Source organism: Macrotis lagotis, chromosome X (genome assembly GCF_037893015.1).
Source record: "Macrotis lagotis isolate mMagLag1 chromosome X, bilby.v1.9.chrom.fasta, whole genome shotgun sequence".
Classification (NCBI taxonomy): Eukaryota; Metazoa; Chordata; class Mammalia; order Peramelemorphia; family Peramelidae; genus Macrotis; species Macrotis lagotis.
In genome coordinates, this window is record NC_133666.1 from 595,053,151 (window position 1) to 595,080,661 (window position 27,511).

A 27,511-nucleotide genomic window follows, 5' to 3' on the forward strand; every position below is an offset into this window, starting at 1 on the left:
AGATGACGACAAGAGTGGATCTTATCTTCTCTTAGGCGCTCTCTCATAAAACTTATAAACTAAGGACTCTAACTAAATTTCCGAGAGACAGAAACCACAGAGAGACCCAGTGAGGCAGTTCTCCTACTCAAGGTAACCTGGAAAAGAGCAGAAAGGCTCTGCTTCCCGGGGTTGGAGAGGCTGCCCTTCATAGGGGTGGGCCCCTCCCGGAGGCAGCTCCAGGGCACTGGGAGCCATGGCTCACAGCAGCGGGGGAGGTTCCTGACCCTACACCCTGGGAAGTACTGGGCACAACTTGGGGGATCAGCAGGGGGGACCTCTGGCAGAGCATGCGTGTGAAGCCCAGCCCTCAGGGCACAGAGCGAGCAGCATGGCCATGGCAGCCCAGATACGCCCAGATACGGGAGCAGGAAGCAGAAGCTTGTAAGCAGGAGCCCCCAGGGCATGAGTGCTCACCCTAGGGAGGGAGCAGAGAGAGACTGCACAGCTCTGTCCTCTATCCCTGGAACAGAACTCTGGGGCTCTGACCACATTCAGATCCTGATCTCAGTCTAGGCTCCCCCCCCCACAAAACAGCAGGGGCCCCCCACCTCAGCGCTGTGGCAGAGGGGGGGCATTTATGGTCATTCACAGACCAGGAGGGAGGACAGAGCCTCACACACTGAGACACTTGTGGGAGTGTCCCAAAAGCTCAGGAAGCACCCCAAAACCAGGCTCAGGCTGGGAAAATGAGTAAGCAGAGAAAAAGGAGGAACACCATTGAGAAATACTTTGCCTGTGAGCCCAAGAAGGTTCAAAAGACTCAGTCTGAAGATGAGGAAGCACAAGCTCCTGCATCTAAAGACTCCAAGAAAAACAGAAATTGGGCTCCGGCTATGACAGAGCTCAAGAAAAGACTTTGAAAATCAAATGAGGGGAGATAGAAGAAAAACTAGGAAAAGAAATGAGAGAGATGCAGGGAAAACATGAAAATGAGGTCAGCAACTTAGTCAAGGACATCCAAAAAAATGCTGAAGAAAAACAGCATGCTAAAAACCAGCTTAGGTCAAATGGATAAAACAGTTCAAAAAGATCGACCAGAAGAATGCATTAAAAAGCAGAATTGGTCAGATGGAAAAAGAGATAAGAAAATTCTCCAAGGAAAACAAATCCTTCAGACAAAGAACAGAACTCAGGGAAATTGCTGAATTTACAAGAAATCAGGACTCAATACTTCAAAACCAAAAGAATGAAAAATTAGAAGAAAATGTGAAACATCTCACTGAAAAAACAACTGATATGCAAAACAGATTTAGGAAAGATAATTTAAAAATTATTGGAATACCTGAAAGTCATGATCAGGAAAAGAACCTTGACATCATTTCCAAAGAATTACTACAGGAAAATTGCCTTGATATCCTAGAAGCAGAGGGCAAAACAGAAATGGAGAGAATCCACTGATTCCCCCAGAGAAAGAGATCCCAAAAAACCAACCCCTAGGAATATTATAGCCAAGTTCCAGAACTCTCAAGTCAAAGAGGAAATATTACAAGCAGCCAGAGGGACACAATTCAAATACCGTGGAGCTGCAATCAGGATCTCACAGGACTTAGCAGCAACTACATTAAAAGCTCATAGGGCTTGGAATATAATATACTGGAAGACAAAAGAACTTAGAATGCAACCGAGAATCAACTTCCCAGAAAAACTGAATGTCCTCTTCCAGGAAAAAAGATGGACTTTCAATGAACCAGGGGAATTTCAAATGTTCCTGTTGGAATGGACAGAGCTGAACAGAAGGTTTGATCTTCAAATACAGGACTCAGGTGAAGCATAGTGAGTGGAGGAGAAGGGGAAAATATGAGGGACTTAATGATGATGAACTGCATGTATTCCTGTACAGAAAAATGACACTGATAATACTCATATGAACCATCTCAATTAACAGAGCAGGTAGAAGGAGCTTTTATAAATGAAGCATAGGAGAAAACTGAATTTGAAGATAAAATATGGTATAAAAAATGGAGTCAATAGAAAAAAGGGAAATGTAATGGGAGAAAGAAAAAGGAGAGGGGGAATAGGCCAAGATATTTCATATAGTAAGATTTTTCTTTATTACAATGAGCTATTGCAATGATATGGAAGGGATGAAGGCAAGAAGGAATGAGCAAATCTTCACTCTCATCAGAGGTGGCTCGGAGAGGAAACAGTATATATACTCAATGGGGTACAGGCATCTAGAGTAAGAAGGAGAGAGGGGGAAGGGGTGATGTGAGTGATGGAGGAGAGGATGGACCATGGGGGGAGAGTGGTCAGATATAACACATTTTCTTTTTTACTTCTTTCAAGGGGCTGGGAATGGAAGGCCTTTCCCAGACCATAGGGCCAGGTGGATGTTGGGGCTGGGGGTGGTAGGGAGGCTCAGGGCCTCTTGGCCCCAGGACCAGGGATCTGTCTGCTGTGCCACTCAGCTACCCTACAGCAGAGTCAGAGTGAAAGGAGAGAGAAAATATAGTACATAGTAGTGAGAAGTACGAATGGAGGGAGTTGTGATCATCAATGGCAACGGTGGAAAAATATGGAAGTAACTTTTGTGATAGACTTATCATAAAGGATGTGATTCACCTGCGACAGCATTGGTGGTGTTGAACACAGACTGAAGCACATTTTTTATTATTATTATTATTTTGGGGGGGACAGGGAAAATGGGGCTGGGTGGCCTGCCTGGAGTTGCATATCAGGGTGATTGTTGGATGTCTGAGGCCAGACTTGGACCCGGTTGCTCCTGGCTCAAGGGTCAGTGCTCTGCCAACCACCCAGCTGCCCCTGCTATTATTACTATTTTATTTTATTTTGGGTCTTTTTTTTTCTTTTTTTGGTTTTTTGCAGGGCAGTGGGGTTGGGGTGGCTTGCATGTCACACACCTGGGTGATTGTTGGGTGCACAGGGCCAGATTTGGGCTCAGGTGCTCCTGGCTCCAGGGTTAGTGCTCTGTCCACTGCACCACCTGGCCATACCTACAATTATTACTATTATTTTTTAATTTTAATTTTTTTCTCTCCCCTTTACTTTATTGCTTAAGCGATTCTATATTTTTTGGGGGAAGGGGTATTTTGTTTACTCTTAAACAAGAATATTTTATTAATGTATAAAAAACATTATTTGTACAAAATGAGAATAAATATTAAACAAAAAAAAAGACTGGTATTGGTATAGTAGACCCATGTTTTATACATATCAACTGGCAGATCTATGAGCTCTTCCTCATCACTGATTTCTTCCCAATTGCCTACAAACATACTTAAGTATCAACAAGGCTAAAATCATTCTTCTACTTCAAACATATTTAAAGACTAATATATCTTTCTCATCCTTCAATGCCTACCTTACCTCCAGTACAAGAATTTTCTTACCTTTTTTTAACTAAGCCACCTTTAATCCATCCTTTATATTGCTAATATAAGATTACAAATTTAGAGCTGAAAAGAACATTAGAGATCAATGAGCTAAAAAGGTCCAGAGAGGTAAAATAACTTACTCAAGATCCCATAATGAGATGACTACTACTTACCAAGGCTAACTCTCCCTCTACTTGTTCAAGGGATGCCATGTCATCTGTCTCCTGCAACAGATTGCCCCCACTCCCTCTATCATCCCTACTCTTTGACTGATTTTTAATCTTTCCCTTTTTCATTTCCTACTGCCTATAAATATGCATACCTTTTCTTTATTCTGAAAAAAAAACCCTTATCTGATCCTTCCATCTCTGTTACTGTTGTATATCTCTTTTACCTTTTGTAGTAAAGCTCTTTGAAAAGGTAACTCCACTTTTCTTCCTTTCAATCTTTTCGCAACACCTAACAATCTATCTCATCATATCTTTCCACTGAAACTGCTCTCTCCAAAGTTACTAATGATTTCTTAGTTGCCAAATTCAATGGTCTTTTACCAATCATTCTCATCGACCTCTTTGACAATGTTGATCCTTCTCCCCTCCTTGATATTATCTTTTCTCTAATCCTAGATATCCCTACCACTTTTGATCGTCTTCCTGCTTTCTCCCTCTATGCTATTTCACTTAGTGTGAAATCATCTCCAAGCTAATGATTCTGTAAATCTATCTATCCTACCTACCCCAAACTCTTTCTACAACTGTCTCTCAGACATCTCAAACGGGATAATCAGGAGACATTTTAAATCAATATGTCCAAAACAGAAGTCAGTGTCTTTCCCCACTCCTTTCCTCCTACATTCCCCATCACTATGGAGGACCACACCATCCTGTCAATATCTCAGGTTTATAAACCAGGAGTCATCCTAGATTACTCACTGTTTTTCATAACCCTCCCTCCCCATCCCAATATTCAAGCTGCTGATTAAGGCCTATCGATTTCACCTTTGCAACATTTCTCCAGCTTTGGCCCATTCTCTCCTCTGACACTGTCACTATCCTAGAACATTTCCTCATCACCTCACTCCTAGATTTTTTTTTAAATTCTAATTTATTGAAGGCAATAGGATTAAGTGACTTGCCCAAGGTCACACACCTAGGCAATTAGTAAGTATCTGAGGCCAGATTGAACTCAGGTCCTCCTGACTCCAGAACTTGGATTGTTCTATGCATTGATTGGGTCATCTAGCTGCCCTTTTTCTCCCAGATTTTTTAATAGACTGCTGGTGGGTCTGCCTAACCCAAGTCTCTCCAATTCAATCTCTTTCATTCAGCCACCAAAGTGATTTTCCTAAAGCCAGATCCAATCATGTCATTCTTCCCCTACTCCATAAAGTCCAGTGACTCCCTATTACCTCCAGGATCAAATATAAAATGTTCTACTTGGTATTCAGAGCCCTTCATCACCTATTCTCCCTTCTTCTTAGTCTTTTTAACCTTTACTTCCTCTGCCATGTACTCTTCAACACAGTTATAGCAGCTTCGTGGCTATTCTTCCTCTTGGCTCTGGGCATTTTTTCTGTCAGTCCTCTATGCTTGCAATGCTCTCCCTCTATAACTCCACATAACTCCTTGGCATCCTTTAAATTCCTACTAAAATCCCATCTTGTCCTATAACCTTCCAGTGTTTTCCCAGTTAATTATTTCCTATCTTTATAGCTTAATGTGTGTATTTTTGTTTGAATGTCGCTGCCACCAATAGATTGCAAGCTCCTTGAGGGCAGAGATTGTCTTTTGCCTCTTTTCCTATCTCTCATTCTTAGTACAATGCCTGGGAACATAGTAGGCATTTAATAAATGTTGAGTGATTGATTAAAATAAAGATTAAGTGGGGAAACAGAGTTCCTATTCATTCTTAAGTCTTGATTGTTAAAAAAAAATTGTATTTTGCCTACTGTGCATTGGCATTCAAGTACCTCCACAACCTGATACAACCCAATTTCTACAGTCAATTTCATTTTATCCTCTTACACACACAGTAAAAGTGAGGAAAACTGAAAAACTCTTCCTTGTCACTCTTCCCAGAAAGAAGACATGCCATGCTCTAAAGACTTCAGAGTCTTTGTTTAAGCTAGTCCCTACATCTGAAAGGCATTAAAAAATTTAATTCCTACCCATTCCATACTTTAACACTCAATGCTGAAGCAATCTCTCCCAAAACATTATCTATCTGGTAATCGAACATGCTGTCCTACACACATTTGATGTTTACTAAATGCTGAATTTATGTTTATTGTATAGAATTATAAACAATACAAACACAAAGTTATTTTGGAAATGCAGGCACTAGGGATTTAGAAAAAGTATCATGTGAGAAATAGCATTTGAATTGAGCTTTGAAAAAAGCAAGGGAGTTCTTATACTTGGAGCCAAAATTCAATATATCCAAAATAGAACTCATTATCTTTCTGCCTTATATAACTACAGCCCTATTTCTAACTTACTTCTGTTAAGGTACAACTTCTGAATCAGTCAAGCTTATCTAATCAATTGACTAGTCTTAATTGGTTATAGTTCCATATTATTTTTCACTTCCTTCCCCTTATTTATATTCAAGTAGCCATCACACTAATTCAGGCCTTCATTACCCTTTTCCTGGATCCCTAAAAATAGTTTCTTAATTGTACATCTGGCCTCTGTACCCTTTGAAATTCATTTTCCACATAGCTGCTAAATGATATTTCTAAAACATGGATCTGATCACATCACTTCCTTGTTCAGAAAGCTTCAATGATTTCCTATTGCCTATTGGATAAAAGACAAACTAACTTTGGCATTCAAATTCTTTTACAGTATATAGTTTCTTCTACTTTTTCTGACTGAATGCACATTACTCCTCTTCATGCATTCTTTGATATGCCCAAAACAGATCTATTTGCTATATCTCACAAACAGCATTTCATATCCATTTCCATATTTCAGGACAGACTGGTCAACATATTTAAAATGATCTCTTTCCTCACTTCTGCTTCTAGAATTCCTGAAAAAAGCAGAAATGGGGGAAAAAAAAAGATGTACAAAAGCTCAACAAAGACAATAATTCCTTAAATTTTAAAACTGGTTAAGTGGAAGTTAATGACTCAATAAGACATCAAGAAACATTCAAATAAATCAAAAGAATGAAGGAATAGAATAAAATATGAACTATTATAATAAAAAAGTAAATGATCTAGAAAATAGAGGAGAGATAACTTAAGAATTAAAGTCATGATCACAAAAAGAGCCTAAATATCATCTTTCCAGAAATTATCAAAATAAACTGCCCTGATATCCTGAAGTAAAACAGAAACTGAAAGGATACACCAACCACCTTCTGAAAGAGATATCAAAAAAAGAAAACTCCAGGAAATATTTTAGCTAAATCCCAGAGCTCCAAGCTGAAGGAAAAAACACTGCAAGTAGCCAATAAGAAACAATTCAAATATCATGGCAACCACAATCAAGACAACATACGGTTTAGTAGTTTCTACATTTAAAGGATCAAAGAGTTTGAAACATGATATTCCAAAGGACAAACTAGCAAGAGATTAAAACCAAAAAATCAGTTATTCGGCAAAACTAATTATAATCCTTCAAGGGGGAAAAAACTGATATTAAATGAAATGAGAACTTTCAAATATAAAACTAAAGACAAGCATAAAAAAGTAAACAATAAAAAGATGTCACAAGGAATTCAATAATATTGAATTGTTTAAGATGATTAGCTGTTAACTACAAGAACTTTCTCAGAAGGGATAAACATAGACAGAAGGAATGAACAAAGTGACTATGACAGGATGAGATCTAAGAAAATAAATGAGAAAAAAGGATAAATATGATCAGATATCTAAAAAAATAAAATTAAGGGATTAGAAAGAGGGATGCACGGGAAAAAAAGAGAGGTAAACTGGGGTAAATTATCTTACATGAAAGAGATACAAAAGAGCTTTTAGAGTAAAAGGGAAGATGGGAAGTAAGAGTACTGGAGAAAGCTTGAAACCACACATTCATCATAAATAACGCAAAGAGGGAAAACTCATGCACGCTCAGTTGAGTATAGAAATTTTTTCTTATTCTACAAAACCAAGTAGGAAGGGAGAGGAAAAAGAATGATATGATAGAAGGAAAGACAAACTGAGGGAGGCAGTACTCTGAAACAAAACACAGTGAGGAGAGACAAGATGAAAGGAGACAGAGATAGAGAATGAGAATGAGAAAGAAGGATAAATAGGGAAAAATAGAATAGAGAAAAATAAACAATAAACATGACAAAAAATTTTTATATTATGTTCCTCTGAAAAAGAAGGCATTTCTTAAATATATAGAAAACTGAGTCAAATTTATAAGAATATAAGTCATTTCCAAATTGCTAAATGGCTAAAAGACATGGACAATTTTCAGAGGAAATCAAAGCAAGAGTCATGAAAAAATGCTCTAAATAACTGTTTAAAGAAATGCAAATTTTTAAAAGTCTGAAGTACCATCCCATATCAATCATATTGGCAAATAGGACAGAAAAGGAAAATTACCAAATGTTGCAAGGGATCTAAGAAAACTAAATCAATAAAGAATTGTTGATGGAGTTGTAAATTCATCCAATCATTCTGGAGAGTAACTTCAAACTACGCTCAAAGAGTAACAAAAATTTATGTATACCCTCTGTCCCAGTAATAACACTAGTAAGGCTGTATTTCAAAAAGATTTATAAAAAAAGGAGTGAGGAGGCAGAGAATCTATATGAACAAAAATTTATAGAACCTATGAATAAAATGGAAATCGAGGGGATGGGGAATGAATGAACAAGCTGTGGTATATGATTGTGATGATAAGAAATGATGAGCAGGATGCTTTCAGAAAAATTTAGAAAAACTAACATGAATTGACAGAAAAAGAAGTGAGCAGAACCAGAACAGTGTAACAACAATCTTGTATGATGATTAATTATAAATGACTCAAGCTATTCTCAGCAATGCAATGATCCAAGAAAATTATGACAAAAAATGCCAACTACCTACAGAGAAAGACTTGAATCTGAAAGTCAATCAAAGCAATTTTAAAAACCTTTTCTTTATTTTTCTTGGGGTTTTTTTTTGGGGGGGGAAGAGCTGTATTTGCTTTCACAATATTGACTAACGTGGAAATATGTCTTGTATGACTGCACATACATAATCTTTATCAAGTTGTTTGCCTTTCACACAAAGGGGATGGAGAGAGGGAGATAATTTGGAACTCAATTTTTGAAAAAAATCAATGTTGAAAATTGTTTTTACATGCAAATGGGGAAATGTAAATATTAAAATGATATGCAAATATCCACAGTAGTAAAAAGTTTCTAAATCTACTTGGGTCATGGAATATATCTAATTTCCTTTGCCATACCCAGCCTAAACTGAGCCACCAGTCTCGACAAAATTATGTACATCTTTTATCTCTACTTCCCAATTTTATCTTTCTTTCCTAAAGAGCTTTTTATATATCAACCTATTCAAAAATTTTTCATTAAGTTGATATTACATAAAAGTTTCAGGTACCAACTGCTGCTGATGATTATTGTCTTTCATAATCAAAGAAGACCAAGAGATTAATTAAATAATGTCATGACATGCACATAATGTTGATTAAAGTGAGTTGCCTCTTCCAGAACCATCTACACCTTGTGTTCTATTAGTATAGGAAACATGGTAATATTTCTGGATACAAATATACAGTATGGATACAAATGGTCTGGATACAAATCCCTTCCATGAAACTGAGGCACCACAGGGTTGTAGTAATGCCAGGCAGAGCAACAACATGGTATTTCTGGTGACAAATTTGCAACATTACAGTAAAACTAACCCTGTCTCACAATAATCTAAATTATTAGCAGTGATTTTTAGGGTGATAATCTTTTGACAGTAGAGTTAAAGCCAAACCTGGTCTAAAAAACCATAAAAAATTACGAAACATTACTCTAATTTTTCATAAGAAAACTAATCAAACTATGAAAGCCAGGAGTACTGGAAAGTATTAGCTCCTAGTTGAGTGTTTTATGCACTAAAACTTGTAGTTCAGTCATTTCAGTCATGTACTGACTCTTCATACTCCATTTGGGGTTTTCTTGGAAAAGATACTTAAAGTTCCTCCTTTGCAAAAGAGGAACTAAAGTAAACACAAGGTGAACTGATTTGCCCAGGGTCACACAACTAGTAAAGGTTTGAGGCCAGATTTAAACTTATTAAGATGGGTCTTTTTGACTTCAGGCCAAGTACTACATTGCACCACCTAGTTGCAAAACCAAACAAAAAAAACTTCTTTTTAAAAAGGCCATTCCCCAATTGGTAAAAGGATATGCAAAGGCAATTTACAGATGAGGAGATCAAAGCAATACACAGCCATATGAAAAACTGCTCTAAATCATTACTTATTACAGAAATGCAAATTAAAGCTTCTCTGAGGTATCACCTCACACCTCTCAGACTGGCCAATATGACCCAAAAGGATAATGATCATTGTTGAAAGGGTTGTGGGAAATCTGGGACACTATTACATTGTTGGTGGAGCTGTGAAATCATCCAACCTTTCTGGAGAAAAAAATTGGAACTACACCCAAAGGGCAACAAAAATGTGCATACCCTTTGATCCAGCAATACTACTACTGGGTCTATACCCTGAAGAAATGGGTAAAAAAAAAAAAAAAGGGTAAAAACATCACTTGGACAAAAATATTCATAGCAGCCCTGTTCATGGTGGCAAAGAATTGGAAATCAAGCAAATGTCCTTCAATTGGGGAATGGCTTAGCAAACTGTGGTATATGTATGTCATGGAACGCTATTGTTCTATTAGAAACCAGGAGGGATGGGATTTCAGGGAAGCCTGGAGGGATCTGCATGAACTGATGCTGAGTGAGATGAGTAGAACCGGAGGAACGCTGTACACCCTGACGGCAACATGGGGATGATGATCAACCTTGATGGACATGCTCATTTTATCAGTGCAGTAATAGGACAGTTTGGGGCTCTCTGCAATGGAGAATGCCATCTGTGTCCAGATAAAGAACCATGGAGTTTGAACAAAGTTCAAGGACTATTCCCTTTAATTTAGGGGGAAAAGCTGCTATCTTATTGTATGATCTTGCTATCTCTTGTAATTTATGTTTCTTCTTTGGGGATGTGATTTCTCTCTCACCATGCTCAATTTGGATCAATGTACAACATGGAAACAATGTAAAGATTAACAAATTGCTTTCTGTGGGGGAGGAGGGAAGTGAGATTGGGGGGAAATTTGTAAAACTCAAAATAAATAAAATCTTTTTAAAAAAATGAAATTTTAAAAAAAGTATTCATGACACCAAATGATTGAGCATACTTTTAAAATACTACTGACCAAGAAGGAGACAACTTTAAACATTTTAGTTCATAATATTCAAACAATATTTCCTAAATATTCATCTGCCAGGGAAGAACAAGATTGAATAATTTGTTCAAATCCCATTTATTCTTTTATCATTTACATTAATGAATTATTTAGTATAATAATGTAAAATACCCTGCCTTTGTCATTGACACAATCTACATTAACTAATTATTTGCTTCAATAAAAGTAAACTATTGGGGGCGGCTAGGTAGCGCACTGGATAGAGCACCAGCCCTGGAGTCAGGAGTACCTAAATTCAAATTGGGAACAGACACTTAATTACCTAGCTGTGTGGCCTTGGGAAAGCCACTTAACCCCATTTGCCTTGCAAAAAAACTACAAAAAAAAAATAGTAAAGTAAACCAAGATAGTTGACATTTTTTTGTAGTTTTTCTTAAGTCATTAACAGAATTTAAAAGACTTGTGAAAAATCAAAATATATCTGATAAGAACAGTAACGGATTCTTAGGAAGAATTTTTATTTATTAATACATAGGAGTTCAATTCAGGAAATTCTTCAAAAATAGAAGTTTAGGAAGAAATCTGATCAATGCATTCATTGGTCTTCCTTATAGAAAAAAAATAAAGAATTCAATATTATACCTAATAACAATATGGAATTTGGTTAACCTATAAGCAATATAGGAAAGATCGTTATTATGGAATATTTCATTTTTCTAGTTCAACAAGATTTTCTCACAATTCTTTAATTAAAAAACTATACAACTGAAAATAAAATTATACCTTAAAAGGAAAAAGTCTAAGAGTTAAGTAAAATGAGAATTTTGATATATTTTGTTAATATTACAAAGTAAAATTTTGAAAACATGATTAACCATGCTTTACCTCTCGTATCTCATGGCCAGCTCCTCTGTATGACTGTAAATCCTCCAGGATGCCTTCTGCATCTTTTAATACTACGTTCACCTGATTATAAATTTCCTTTTCAGACTCTGTAGGCTGGGCATCTGAATACCAGGAAAAAACAAAAAAGTTACAGGGGAATATGAATGCATGCGTGTGTTTGTGTGTGTGTGTGTGTGTGTGTGTGTGTGTGTGTGTGATAATATATCATTAAGTATCTAACTTTCTGCAGAAAACTTTATTTCACACAAAAATGTACAACTCAGAAAAATGTGTAAAAGATTTTCTTAGTTTATTGTCTAAATCATCATTTGTTATAATGAACTCAAAAGAACAACCACTGAAATATTATTTTTCCTATTCTGTTCATAGTAACAATGACAAACTATTTAAGTCTTCAACTATTCAAACTAGAGGCCTATTTCTCAAGGATTGAGTAATTTTTTGTCATATAGAGTCTCTAGTTTTCAAATATGACATAATTGCATGGAACATAATTTTAAGAGTTTTTAAAAAATCCTTTCCTGTAATAAATTCTTATTCAATATCTATAACATAATTTATTCTTCAAAAATCAAGGGAAAATACAAGTAAAATAAAACTGGATCTATATAATTAAACACATATACTATATAAAACCTCAAATTCTATGCAGGTTACTAATTTTTAAGTGGTCCCAAAATTTTGAAAAAGTGCTTGAAGAACTAGAAAACATTATCTAATTACAAATAGAACAATGCTAGCCTCAAAGGCTGTCAAGCATATAATAATATGTTGCCTATAATAATATGTTGAGTTCAAAGGGAATCTTTATAGTTTGTTATTACTCTAGCTAACTGAAATCTCCTAGAAATATTACATTAGGTAGTGGCCAACTTAAAAGCACTCTACAAAAGGCAAGACTTAGTAGGGCTGTAGTGGATCTGGAATTGGAGGTAGAGGGAAGATTAGAGAGATGAATGTCTGACTGTGTTGATGTAAATCTTAGTAGGAAGAATATTGGTCTGGGTCCCTGCAAGGTTAGGTGTCTGATCTAAGGTAACAAAATTATGCATCAGAGAAGGTCCTTTCCTGACTCTGATGCTCAAGATAATTTTAAAAGGGTATGTTCTATAACAGCAGGTGCTATTTGTGCTGTTTATTTCTTATCTCAATCCAATTCAGCAAACACATGCTGAAAGCAATCCCATTACAAATAAAAACATTATAGTTTCTTTAAGAATTTAAAGAGAGATTGTGCTTGCAGAATACCTCATTTTATCACTTCCAAAGTTTCAACTTATCAGGGGAAAATACACACCTAATGTTAAATTAAGGACAATTTTCGACTTTAGGATGTGTTTCCCATCAGTTTAAAGATGAATCTTTTTTTTCATTTTTTTATTCCAATAAAACTGGGGGGGGTGGGAATTTAGCTTTAAAAAAGCTTCTTTCTCCTATTACCACCCTTGGAAATTGTCACAAAAGAAGAAAGAATAGAGAAGAAAGAGGTAAGACAGAAAAGGAAAAGAAGCAAAAAAAAAAAAACAGTATCTGAAAAAACTGTCATGATTCTCTTTAACTCAGAATACTAATTCATTTATTATCACAAAATATTTAATTAGTTAAAAATACACTACATTTTTAATTCTCAATTTTTGACAATTATAGTATCAATTTTTAATGTGAAATATAATTAAAGTTTACTAAAATTGAACAACATAGTAAAGCTGAATCAATTCATTCAACAGCCATTTTTAAATGCCTTAAATATTTCATGGATTAAGTATGCATTCAAATATTCATTGATTAAAATACTCTCTCTGACAGTCATCCTATTCACAGAATCAAATGTTTACTAAATGAAATCCACCCCCCCCCCATTTTGTTTCGGAATTTCTAGATTGTTTTATGTCCAAATAACAATTATCTTAATGCAAGCATTTATACTGGCTATTTGTCTAAATGGACTTTTAATCTCATTCAGAAGTAAAGTTGCTCTTTAACTTGGATTCCTCCCTCCCCCCCAAAATAATATTAAATCAAAAGACTTTTAAGCAAGCTTAACTTTTGAAATGTCATACTTACTCTATGTGCAGTTGAAAACTATTTTCACAGGCAAAAATACTGGCTAGTAATTTTTTTTGCATAAAGTGAGTTATAAAAATCATTAAGAAATTCAGTACAGGTTGAATCCATTAAATAGGAATTTATGACAAGATATTTAAAATATCTGCATACTGTATATAAGGCATTTCTGAAAGTATAAAACATTTACAATAAATCATGCAAGTTTATCTGTGTAGGACTAGCTACTCACAAGAAAATATGACATTTAGACATTAAGACTAACATACAAACAGAACATTATCAAGTAGCCTTAAGTAGATCTCACAAGTGAGTATTACTGTTTAAATTTGAACTTTAGCAAACACCAAAAAATTTTTAAAAATAAAGGGAAAGATTATGGTTCCCTCTGAAAAAAAACCTAGCATCCACACTAAACAATTTTAGACTATCACAGGAAAGTCACATTTATAATTTTGAAAGCTGCTGAAGACTGCTGTAGAAATGAAGACAAAAACAGGAAAAATAGCAGACAGGTAAGCACTAATTTACTGATAGCAATTCATGCAAGAGGAATGAAATGCTAAATACTAGATAGTATAAAAATGAGGCACACTATTGCATTTCAAATAATATTGGCATTTTTATGTAATGCAATCAAGACTTGTCACTTTTGTTTTGCTTGGCAAATCACTGCTTAACAGAATTTGAAGAAAACTGTACTATTTGTCCACCTAACAAAAGAGCATTCATTTGATAGCAAGATAGTGGTGCATTTACTACAGCCAGTAGGCACACACTGATTGCTCACTAAACTTCATTCTAAAAGACATTCAAGAGACAATAAGGGTTATGTTTTAATTGCCCAATTTTCTTCTCAACAACTAAATAAAATGTTTTAATATTTTTAAGACTATTGCTTCCAAAAATAGAAAAGATCATTAAATATGAAGGCAAATTTTTTTAAAAAATGGTCCCACAATACAAAAGGACACAAGGGTAAGAATTGCAAAGAAAAAAAGGGAGTTTCAATTTGGGAAATTACTATAGTATACATTAAATTTATGGATTCTTCACTCTCTCCCCCAAAAAAAAGTGCTTCTAGTATGAATTAAAATAAGACTGCAATATCATGTGGTTCCAATTTGACACATATACAAGTATATATTCTGGGGTTTTTTTAAAACAGGGATTCTAACAAGCTAAAAGATATTTTAAAAGAACAGCTGAAAAGTACTAGAAGATACAAAATACAAAGATTTTTTAATGAAAAATTTACAATAAAATACTTAAAGGCAGTCAAATGGGAAAAAAGATATGAATAAAAAGATGGAGAATGGAAAAGGGAATTCGGGAGATTTCAACAGAAAGAATAGAAGGGACAGTAAAATTTATACTGTTAAAAGTTCAATAATAATTAGGACAAAAAGTGTGGCTAAGCTTAAAGTCATAGTTCGGTTAAATTTTCATTTCAATTAAAATGATCATCTCAAAATCATTTGTTTCCTGATTTCATTTTCCTTAAAGATAGGCTGAGAGAAATGATCTGAGTTATCTACAGGTACCCAATAGAGAATATTATAATTTAGAAACACCTTGAAAACATTCTTTCTTTTTAATGCTTTTGGTTTTTATTTTGTTTTTGTGACTAAATTAGACCTATGGTTTCATTAGAATAGCCAGATATTAATAAACTAGGATTCTTTGGGATAGCAGAGGTTAAGTGACTTCTTCAGGATCAGAAGAAGCATAGAATCAAATATTCCTGATTCTGAGTAGGTTTCCAATCACTCAATTCTCTCCTCTCTTCCTATAATTACTACCAAATACATGGAATAGCTATACACAGAAAATTGATCAAACTTAAAGTAAATCTGATCTATGAAAATCTGAACTTAAATTATTAGTAAAAGTGATCAGAGAATTATTTTTAAAAACTTCAAATGGATAAATACTAGCAATCCTTTAAAAATAAATATCGTTCCTATACATAAGATAATTTAACATTCAAAAATTCTAAATTAATGAATTTTCAAAATTAAATATAAACTTATTTAATATATTAAGTCTCACCTAAATCTAATTATGTGACATATACAAAGCCAGTTCTGCTACACTGGCATACAAGATTAGAAAAATTCTAAATGACATAAAATATATATGTTATAGAATGATGTTTGCATGTATAAATGACCTAAAAGTTGCTGCTAGGCAAAAGTGTGCAATTCTATTATACAAGAAATTTCTTATTTTCCAAAATACATGTTCAACTGTTCTTTAATATCCTCTCCCAATTTTTAAATTGAGAAGGGATAGAAAGCTAACAAGAAAAAAAGAAACAAAATTATTCTGATTATGGTACAAATATGATATAGTAAAGTACCTCTACTATCTAAAAACTATTTCCTTAAGATGACTAAGCAATTTTATGAACTTGTATCTCCCAAAATGACATCAACTGGAAACTGTTCTTACACTAAAAACTATAAAATATACTACTAAACTGAAAATGAGTGTAAACAAAGGCCAAATTACATTAAAAGAAATTTTCCCAACTGATATTCTGTCTAGAAATTAAGTCAAACTAAAAAAGTACAAATTTGATCACATAGGCAATTATGTGTCATTTTCAAATTAATGTATTAACTAGTGGAAAATTTATAAATTAATTCTTCACTGCCATTATTAAGGACCTTTTTTGTAATCACTAAATCATCTAATTGAATTTTATGAAGAAAATTTGAAATAACTAATTTTTCTTTCCCAAAGGGCAGGTAAACTAAAACGAAATAAATTTCTAAATACTCTATTAAATTCATTCTTCTTCACTGGGCCATAATAGTACAAAATTAGGTTTATACAAAGAACAAGTGCCAAGTCTTGAATAAGATCATGACCATATTAAGGCCAAGATTCTGCAAATGGCAAGGCATCTGAAATTAAGGAAAAGAAAGAAGCCAGGAGACAGAGTAGTGGATATAAATACAAGACAAAGTTTGAAACAGACATATATGGACTAAAATACAGCTGAAATGTAAAAGCCTCATCTAAAAAAGTAATCTTTAATGTCAGCAATCTGCTCATCATTCCCCAAGCTGATGCCATTAAAATACATGCTCAACATGCACTTAGAACAGCGGTATTCAATTGTTGAGAAGGGTAAAGGAAATTGCTATTAATCTTCATATATTTTGCAAAAAGTTGACAAATGATTTTCTTAAAAGAAAGTGCTATAAATCAGTACAGAAGCACAAATTTCTTAAACTATAATTTTGTCACTAATGAAACATAATATTTGGCCAAAGAGACCACAAAATTCATCTTAAAAATGTAGATTAACTATAAATCATCATATCACTCTTCACTGATCCTGATTGAACAGGAAAAAGGCAAACCTTATCACAAAATATAACTATATATTGTACAGCACTGCAAACTATATGTTTAGAGGTAAAGAAGTAATTCATTTTTTTTAAAAAAGGCAATTAATTTCTCTGGTAGTTGATTACTATCACCAACCAGAAATGTTTTAAATTTTTGCTTTCTTCAATTTATTCTAAAGAGATGAACTTTTACACAATTGTAGAAAATAAAATGAATTTAAAATAAGTATCTTCACCCTTTCCTAACAATTTCTTTGAAGTTCAGCTAAAATGGCAACCAAACTAAAACAACTATTTGATATCATTTTTTTTGAAAATTTGATAGAAACAAGCTAAAGCAATACTGACAGCCAGAGAGCAAAGCAGTTTCACATGCACAGCAATCAATTACACTTACCTGCCATTCTTAGACCATATTACAATAGGTCATGCAACATAAAACAAACAAAAGGCAAATTACTTAAAGGTCTGTGAACCAGGTTGTTTTTTTTTTAATTTTCATTTAGTATCAATTGGGGAAGAGGGGAAAAGAATACATGACTGAAATGCATTAAAAAAATTTTAAGTTTTAGAAAATAGGCAATTCTCTGCCAACTAAATTAGGTTCACACTTACCTTTTAATATTATGCCCAAATTACTGAGCTGTGAATGGCCTTCATGAACAAATTTATAAATATGATATAAAGTACTAAGACAAAAAATAATTCAATATTGGTGAAGTTATCTTGAAATACAACAAACTATCCCCAGATACTGTTTTTCCCAATAAATCTGGAGATGCTTTTCTAGAGGCATTTCAACCAAAATTATTTCATTCAAATGTTTGTTTTGATAGATCTTTGAGATAAGAGAGTATATCCTTCTTATAGATATAGCTACACTGCAATAAAGCAAAAAAAAATTATGTCAATTTGATAAATAAAATATTATGGGCTGTTTCAAGAAGGCAACAGAAACTTTATCCAACAATTCATAGCTCAGTCATGCAAAGCAGTTATAAAGATGGCAAAGTAAAGACATTCATTTAGTGCAAGACAAACGCAGTCTACTGCAGGCAAAGAGAAATAGATATATAAAATCATCTTCTCACTTTCAAAATCAAGGAAAAAATTTGGCCCCTGCTCAAGGTCTGCGCATGTCAAAACTTTAAGAAGATTCCCCATGTTAAGGTACCTGTCAAGACAAGAATAAGAAAAGAGAGAATATCCCTTTATAAAAAGGTACATCTGAAATATAAGAGAAAAATAGTGGAGTGGAAAGGGAAGCTCTTCAAGTATGAACTCATCCTTCATGATAGCCACTCTGTGACCAGGTAGAGAATAACCCTTATTCTCAAGGTATTGAGTTTTGGACCTAGAGGTGAAATGTGGTTTTCCTGTATAAAACAGCTGACTATCACTATATTTCTTCTCAGTTTTCCTAAGAGGTTTGAGTAAAGTGAACAATTCTTTCAGTATTCCAATAGTGTTAATGTTGAGTATTTGTATTCTATTATTTGATCAAAAAAATTTCATCTACATTTTTATATTATACTTGAGTAAACTATTTTAAAATTGAATGTTAAAAGTTGTTGCAAAAGTATACTTTTTAAATTTAAATTTTCTATAAAATTAAATGCCAATGTAAGTACAATACTCTAAAAATTCTGAACCACAGTATTACAAAATCAAATTTTTGATTTTTTTAATCATTTGATTAAATCACCATCTAGTGATAGAATAAAACTAAGCTACATTTGATTATGCATCCATAGTTACCATCAAATTGCTCAGCACAGTCACCAAAGTACACAATGAGAATATTCATCATAAGGCTACTTGCTTCATGGACCAATGAGAGGACAGCACTGGATACAAAGACTCAAATGATATCAGCAAATGAAAAAAAATCAAAAAAATTATATGGCAATGTTCAGCAATTACTAGAGGAAAAACCATGCAACCTCTTTTTTCCATGTTTTACCAACAAACTTGGCTTGCCTTCACTGTGGTGGTAGAAATAAACAATGTTTCACCATTTACCATTATGCACCAACTGTGAAAGGCTGAAGAGACTTACTTTCAAAATCCAAGAAAAAATGTGCTGCATTGTGGTCTATGTCCCTGGTTAGCACCTTAATGAGATTACCCATGCCAGCAAACCTAAAAATAAAAATGGCAACATCATTTAGTTCCAGTAAAAAAAAAAAAAAAAAATTAAAGCAGAGGCCTGGGATTCATCGAGGGCTGGCTTTTCCACAGCTTCAGCAGGTGCAGATTTATGAGTTCTTGTAACTGAAAAGTTGGGAACATTTGGCTCCTGCCCCTCCCATTTGTGCACAGTTCCAAAAAATTATAACAAATTAAAAAAAATCAAAGCATGAAATTAGATGTTCCATATACTTGCAATATTTATTTTTACTACCAACATCTGTCACTACATAACATACTTTCAATAGACCTTCTAGTAAAATATTGAAGCCAGTAATATGAAAGGGGAAAACTGAAATTTTGTTACTATTATAATGATGGTTTTCTTGCTTCTTTATATTTCCCCTGTGGTCAGCAAGGGGATGAGTTCAAGTTACTAACTACAGACCAAATTTACTAGGTAACCTATCCCTGTCCTGCCCTTCCATCACACCCATCCACCCCCCCAAATACACACACACACACACACACACACACACAAACACACAAACAAGTATAATTAAAATCTGACTAAATTCTTATGAAACAAAACCTGTGTAGAATACTAAAGGAAAAAAATTATAAGAGCAGTTTACAAGTAGCCAATTAGCAACCTTTCTAAAATAATAATTCAAACTTAATGTCACTATTACATCGTAATATAATTTGTAAGTACAAAAACACCTTGTCATATAATAAACTTTATACTGATGAAATCTGCTTTCTGCACCCCAGTCTACATAATTTTTTTCAGTCTACACAATTTTAAAGACATTCTAAAGTCATGACAAGGGAATTCTAATAACTATAGTTTTTAGGGAAGGGAAATAGCAATTATTTAAATTATGTGTTAGTTATTAAAATTATTTGTTTTACATCAAAGCTTAATCAAGTCAGATATATGCAGCAAAATCTAAATTAAAGGAAAAAACACAAATCAATAAGAAGTCTTAGAATTTTTTCTTTTTTGAAAAAAGTAGTGAACTATCCTCAGTATATGAAGAATACAAATAATATTGCCTGAGTATCAACTCATTACATAATTTAGACATCATTTTGAGAATGAATATCAAACAGCAATATAACATAATGTCTCAATTTTAAGGGGAAAACACTACCCCACAAATAAACTTTTTTTCAAAGTTTGAAATTCTATAATTCTATATTAGTTCTAGTCAATGTAAGGATTTATAAAAGACAATTTCTTACCAAAAATGTCTTCTTACTTAAGAGATATTAAATTATCCAGAAAAAAACTTCAGTTTTTGCCAAGGCTAATACCATTAAAAAGAATTCTAATACCAATGAGATTTTTAATGAACAATCTATAATTCAGAAATTTAGACCCCCCCAAAAAAAAGCTATCTTTCCTTTTAACTAGTATAACCTTTACTTTATCTCATAGTGATAAGCAAAGTAAGAACCTGAAGATTGTAGAAGCCAAATATAAATTGCCCCCAATTTCCTTCAAGAAATCAACAGGCATTTATTCAGCCCTTACAATATGCTAGGCACTAAGGATCCAAGAAGTACTCAACTTACAAACAGGCTATTTTACAGGTTGTTCCACTGTGAATTACTTTAGAATTAGTGTTTTAGATATGTTTCTTATAGGCTAGTTCACAAATGACTTATTTGCTTACAGAGTTGAATTAATAGTCTGTTTTCTGCATCTTAAGTATATGAGATGATTAGGTTCAAAACAGAAGACACTGAGAAGGAGGAATAGAGTTTAAATATCCTTTTCCTATATATGAACACAATTAAAGGCAAAATTTTGAAAAAAGTCAGAAAAAAAAAATATATATATATATAAAATAATCTTCTCATCTATCTTTTCATCCCACTCTTCCACCCCAGTATTTCTCTCTCTTTCCATGAACTCATGTCCTTTCCATGTCCTCAGCCCTCTGGCTTCTATGGTACCCCAATCAGCCTTTAGTACTTCTATGAAGTATTCCACACTCTAAAATTGCCCATCTTGCTTCTTCCCTAATTAAACCTCCTATCATCTTAGGCATTCAATTTAGCAAGCATTCAGCACTATCTATCTATCTATATTATATATATATATATATATATATATATATATATATATATATATTTGTACACACACACACACACACACACACACACACACACATATAGAGAGAGAGAGAGTGTGTATAAGTGTGAGTGTAGGTGCTAGGAATTCAAAAATGAAATAAGACACTGTTCCTGCTCTTAAAGAGCTTAAAACCTAATGGGAGAATGAGTTCTATGCACAAATAACACAAAGCAGATGCTAAGGTTCAAATGAAAGTACTAAAAGAAAACTGAAGAACAAATTACTTCCTTCATGGGGGAAAGGAGATATAAGAGTAAGGATAATTGAAAGTTTCATCAGGGTCATGTCACTTTGGGTGTCTTGAAAAAAAGAAAATAATTCCCATGGGTAGAAATGGAGTGGAGTGGGGAAGAAAAAGGCAAGAAGGGATAGAGGATGATGGAAAATACAGGTCCAGAAAAGGGGGGGGGGGGAGACAGAGGATATGAGACAGGACAGAAAACATCAACAGAAATTGAAAGAAAGCAATCTAGAAATATTCTGAATTCTCATAAATGGATAAATGACTCGACTCATTCTATTTCTATTTCTGAAAGAGGAGGTGTCAAAACCCTAATGAATTTCTATTTGGCAAGACTTTCAGAGTAACAAAATAAGTCAGGTCCCAGATGGGGGAAGAGTATTTTTAATATTTTTAATTTTAAACTATTTCTACTTTTCACTAACTTTTCCCTTTATCTATTTTTAAACTTAATTTCTCTAAATATTATAAGTTTGTTTTGTTTTCTTTTTCCAAAATGACTTCTATAACATCAGGTTGATGGTCTCCCAAATTAAGGAACAGATGGTAAGGGCAATCATTTTAATTTATAATATAAAAAATTGTGAATGAACTGAGGATTCCTTGTATATAATTATGGTAGGATGAACACCAAAGGTACCAAGAAATGGAAACAGTACTGGGTAAAAATGGAAATAGCACTGGATTTAAGAAATTCAAAAACAAATCACTTTAGGTTTAAGTTTTGGGTTCTGATAATCCTCTAAATCATAAGCAAGACAATCTCCTTGAGGCTTAGTTTTCTCATTTGGAAAATGAGAATAACACTTTCGTCACTGATCCTCACAAGATTATTGAAACTACAAATATCAAATTAAAACATTAAGTTCCATTCTTGACTAAAGCAGAGAAAACAAGGGATAATTCTAATGAAACAATAAACAAAGAAAAAATATTCTTTTTTAAATCATATTACTGCCAATATTCAAATCAACCAAATAAAAACATAAACAACTAACTGCAAGATACTATAAAGATAAATAAACTCACATCCTTAAGGAAGTTATAGTGTATAATTTTTCATACAGAAGTTACTCTGCTAGAAACTAAAACAAATCATTACTTTAAACAAATAAATCACATCTAAAACTTGATAAGCATGACATAAATAAAATACCACACACCAAAATGACTGTCATTTTTGACAGTAATAGTACAATCAGCAATAAGATACTAGTCAAAATATACCCATCTCTCCTCAAAAACAATGTGTATCTTGATTTTACAAATTCTTTTAATCAATGAAATTTTTTAGTTAGCTGATCTGATACACTATGAACTAAAAGACAAATTCCTGTTTCTGTTCAGCCCATGTACTAATGATCTCTATATTTTAAAATATAATAAAATATTTATTTGTAAGATCCATTTTTGTCCCTTGGGCTACAAAAACAGTCAGCTAGCCCTTTGCTAACTGACCCCTAAGTTAAAGAATAAATTATAATCATTATATAGGCTATAATATAGACTGTTATAAATTTTTTTTATAGTGGCCATTTTTAATTCTGCAGAGCTTATGGTCAGTGACATACAACACAATAATTACAAAGCTTTGGGAGGTAGAGTTGCAATGATAAAAACTCTAATCAATTCTTTTTCAACTGTTAAAACATAGTCCTGGGGGCAGCTAGGTGGCACAATGGATAGAGCACCAGTCCTGGAGTCAGTAGGACCAGAGTTCAAACCCAGTCTCAAACACTTAATAATTACCTAGCTATGTGACCTTGGGTAAGTCACGTAACTCCATTGCCTTCCAAAAACAAAAACAAAACAAAGTTCCTAACAAAATATAACTTTACTTTCAAGTGCACTTAGAAATGACCAGTTTACAAACTGCCCTATAGAAATGTAAAAACCCCCGGAAAACAGGAGTTCAAAGAGCATTCATTGTAAAATACATAAAGTATCTGTGATCTTCAAAGGTACTGTAAAGTCTCACCTAATCTCTCCTCCACCTAACCAATTCCTGGTGCCCTTCTCCCCCCCCCCCCCACTACCTTGTGCTTAATCATCTTGCATTTATTTGTATTTTTTTACATATTTATATAAATTTTGCAGATACTTATCATACATGGTCTAGTTATCTCCAACCTCTATTTCCTCATTACAATCCACAATCCTTGAAAAGGGATTATCTCATTCTTTGTAGCTATACTACCCCCAAGGTATTTCAAAATTGTGATCAATTCCCTCAACCCATCACGACTTCTCAGACAAATCTCATCCAAGTTCTCTTAGAGATCTGCCTAACTGTACTGTATTAAATTATTTTCAGAGGCCCTTGTTCTTAGCCCCAATGTATTTGTCAATATCCACTCCCCTCCATGAGAGTCCAGCAAAGAAAGAAGGGAATGTGCAGGCTGAAGCAAATGAAAAGATGAGGCAAAGCCTGAGTAATTTGATTTGTCCTGAATAAAGTGATTATAGAAGCAGAGAGGGAATGCCAGGTCCCTAGTCACATCTGATAAAAACCTTCAGGAGACATCACTTTTGTGAAAAAAAAAAGTGCCAGCTCTCCTATCTGATGTAGAACTGTAGTTCTAAATCTGATAAAGGATAAAAGAATCTAACCAACTCCCTAAAAAAGGACATTGTGTCTTTTAATTCAATGTTTACCTGCTGACTGTGCGCTATGTATCTTCTTGTCATTCTGAACTAATCAGGTTTTTTTTGGGTAACTAAGTGCCGCATCTGTATAATGAATCTAACTCTACTAAAAAAAAATAATTTGAGAGGCAGTATGGTATTACGATTTAAAGAGTGCAGGCAGGGTTTGAAGTCTAAGAACATGAGTTTGCATCCTAACTCTGCTATTTACCATCTTTTACCTTGGACAAGTCACTTAAACCTGATTGCCTTGCATCCAGGGCCATCTCCAGATGCCCTGATTCATATATAGCCAACCCAGATGGCACTGGAGGAGAAAGTGAGGCTGGTGATTTAGCATAGCACTCTCACTAAAATTCAATTCATGTGTTTGTCATGACATCACTTCCCCTGATGTCATGGTCTTCTTCGAGGATGAAGGACAAACATTCCATCACATCACATCATGATCTCTGAAGGTCCCTCAGTTCTAAATCTATAATACAATGTATCCAAGTACTGAAGGCTTTTTAAGCCTTTTTAAATTTCAGGAGTATAAATGGAACACAAACTGTTTTTTCTCCTCTGTCTCCATCTCTCTCCTTCTCTCTCCCTTCTTCCCTCCTTCTCTCCCTCTAAATGACTAAGTTATCTCCCTCTTCCCCTTTCTGATCATCTATTTCCTGAATTAAATCCCCTATGTCATTTCTGGAGTAGGTCACCATTGGAAATAACCTGACTGAATCATGCTCCAAGTCAGATTCTTTTAAAACCTATGACATTGGGGGCAGCTAGGTGGTGGATAGAGCACCAGCCCTGGAGTCAGGAGGATCTGAGTTCAAATCAAGCCTCAAACATTTATTACCTAGCTGTGTGAACTTGAGCAAGTCATTTAACTACATTGCCTTGCCAAAAAAAAAAGACTAAGGCACTCAAAAATGTATAATACAGTATCACCAGGATAATATTTCATCTAAAAAAAATGAGGTTTTATGCCAGGAAACAGAATGGGACCACTAGGAGAACTACAAATATATACTTCAGTTTAAGAAATTAAAGAGACTAAAGGCCTCTCTCAGGCTTCTATTCATGAAATAAAATACTTATATATCATAAATGCTTCCTCCAAGAGAAGTGAATGTGTCTAAATATAGCCAGCACCAAAAGGTATTATAGAAATTAAATTGACTATAGCTTAATCAAAAGGAAATGATTAGTTACAGATGTTAAAAGTCTTATCAAAATCATTTTATCTATGCAGATTCAAGTCATTGACTATTTAGATTCAAGGTCAAAATCAACATCAAATTTGAAGAGTGATGAAGAAAAGGTACTCACTGCAATTTATTTACAATGCTAAGAGCTTCATACTGACTTATTCAAAGAGGTCATTTTTTATATCCTTTCTGTTTTCTGTTCCTATAATTTATTATAGCTTAAGAAAAAGTTATCTGAAATTTTTCCTAAAATTCTTAAAATATAAAATTATAAATGTAACAAAATCAATATTCAATGCTTCAATAATACATTATAATATTAGGCATTTTAATATGTTATTTTAAAATGTATTTCCAAGTTAGATTTAAAAAACTAAAAAAATACTTTCAAAAATACTTTTTTAAATAATTCTAACTTAATTATATAAACTAAATCATCCTTTCTATAAATGGCCTCTAAACTCTTCAAGGAAAAGGCTATTTTTTTGACAAAAAAGATTAAAATTTAGAAAAATTATACTGTATTTTATAAACGGAACATAAACAAACAACCTTGCATTAAAGTATCAACATTTTAAAAAAATTCCAACTAGCCAAACTAAGTGTTCACAAAATAAAAATTTATAGGAAAAACTAATGATATAAAGTAGTTAACAAGGTTAAAGGTTAACAAGACTCCCAGTAGAAGTTAAAACAAAGCAAAAATATTCTTCAAGTTGTCTAACTTCTTTCAAAGTGAAAAAGAAAAAGATGGTAAAGGCAACTGATTGCCTTACCAAATAGTAATACCACAACATTTCTAATTTCTATATAAAGGAATAAATTCCAGAACCTAAATCTAAATCACAGAAATGCAAGACTTAAGAGTCAGAAAGAGGAAAATTAAATCCAGGTCTCAGATATTTACTTGTTTTGTGATTCTGGGCAAGTCACTTAACCTCTGTTTGCCTTGGTTTTCTCAAATCTAAAATGCGTAACATAAGCACCTATTTTCCAGGATTGTTGGTAGGATCAAATAAGACAATATTTTCAAAGTGCTTAGCACACCTTAAACCACTATATAAATGCTAATTATTTCATTTTTATCCAATTGAAATAAAAGTTTAAAAAGATTTTTTGATATCAGCGCTTAGTACAGAGACAAGATCTAAGTCTAACCTCATGATAAAATGAGGAATCTGAAGAGAAATTAAATTGTCAGGATGACTTGAATTCAAATCCTGTCTTAGACACATGTTAACTGTCTCAGACACTTGTTAACTGTGTGACCTTGAGCAAGTCACCTTACCTGTTTGCCTCAGTTTCCTCAATTGCTAAGAGATAACAATAGCATCAACCTCCCAGGGCTGTTGTGAGGATAAAATGAGATAATATTTTTAAAGTTATTAGCACACTGTGTGGGTCAAAGTATGTACTACAAAAACTCAGTTATTACTATTAATAATATTTAAGATAAAAATCATCTTTATAGTATATATCTGACTATATGAAGAAAATTAACGTTAAAGCATTTTCTCCCCTCTGGTTATTCATAGTTGTTAACAGTAGTTAAGAGTGAGCAAAAAAAAGTTTTGTTTTACCTGTAATTTCATTCAGATTTAGGGAGGGTCTGATGATCAGTCTTCTACTAAGAGAGATTACTATTATTCTGTAACTAATGGCCTTAAAGAGTTTTTAGGTTACCAGATTAAACAACTTGCCCAAGGACAAAAATATCAGGCAATTGAGTCAATGGCAGATCCCTGAACACTAATCTTTTTGACTCTGAGGTTGGTACTGCTTCAGAAACAAAATCTAATAAAAATAAAATGTATCAAGAAAAAAAAATGAGCTAGATTTTATATAAAATCTCTTTCAGTTCTAAATGCTATGATTTAATACAGCAAAATATTTTTATATTAGTCAAATATTGGAGGAAATCTTAATTCAAAAGGTTCAAGATTCCTAGATAAATCTTCTATTTTTGAATCCATAATAAATAACAGAGGATCATAATGTAAAAAATATAGAAAATAAATGAATATTTTAAAATCAGGTTAAAGTTATTAAACTAA

At 33.5% G+C, this 27,511-nt stretch overlaps 1 protein-coding gene across 15 annotated transcripts in view; it reads right to left on the reverse strand.

Annotated features, from left to right (window-relative positions):
• CYRIB (CYFIP related Rac1 interactor B) overlaps positions 1 to 27,511 on the reverse strand; it is a 203,044-nt gene that overhangs the window by 23,688 nt on the left and 151,845 nt on the right. For 7 of the 15 annotated variants that reach the window (XM_074202278.1, XM_074202281.1, XM_074202272.1 and 4 more), the window contains 2 exons: positions 18,190 to 18,272; positions 11,652 to 11,773 (listed from right to left, as the gene is read on the reverse strand). In XM_074202278.1, the coding sequence (XP_074058379.1) occupies positions 11,652 to 11,773; positions 18,190 to 18,262 (195 nt within the window). In that variant the 5' untranslated portion in view covers positions 18,263 to 18,272. Of the gene's footprint in view, positions 1 to 11,651; positions 11,774 to 18,189; positions 18,273 to 19,157; positions 19,243 to 26,745; positions 26,804 to 27,511 lie in introns of those variants that run through there. The other 8 variants (XM_074202269.1, XM_074202268.1, XM_074202270.1 and 5 more) reach the window with 5 other exon arrangements.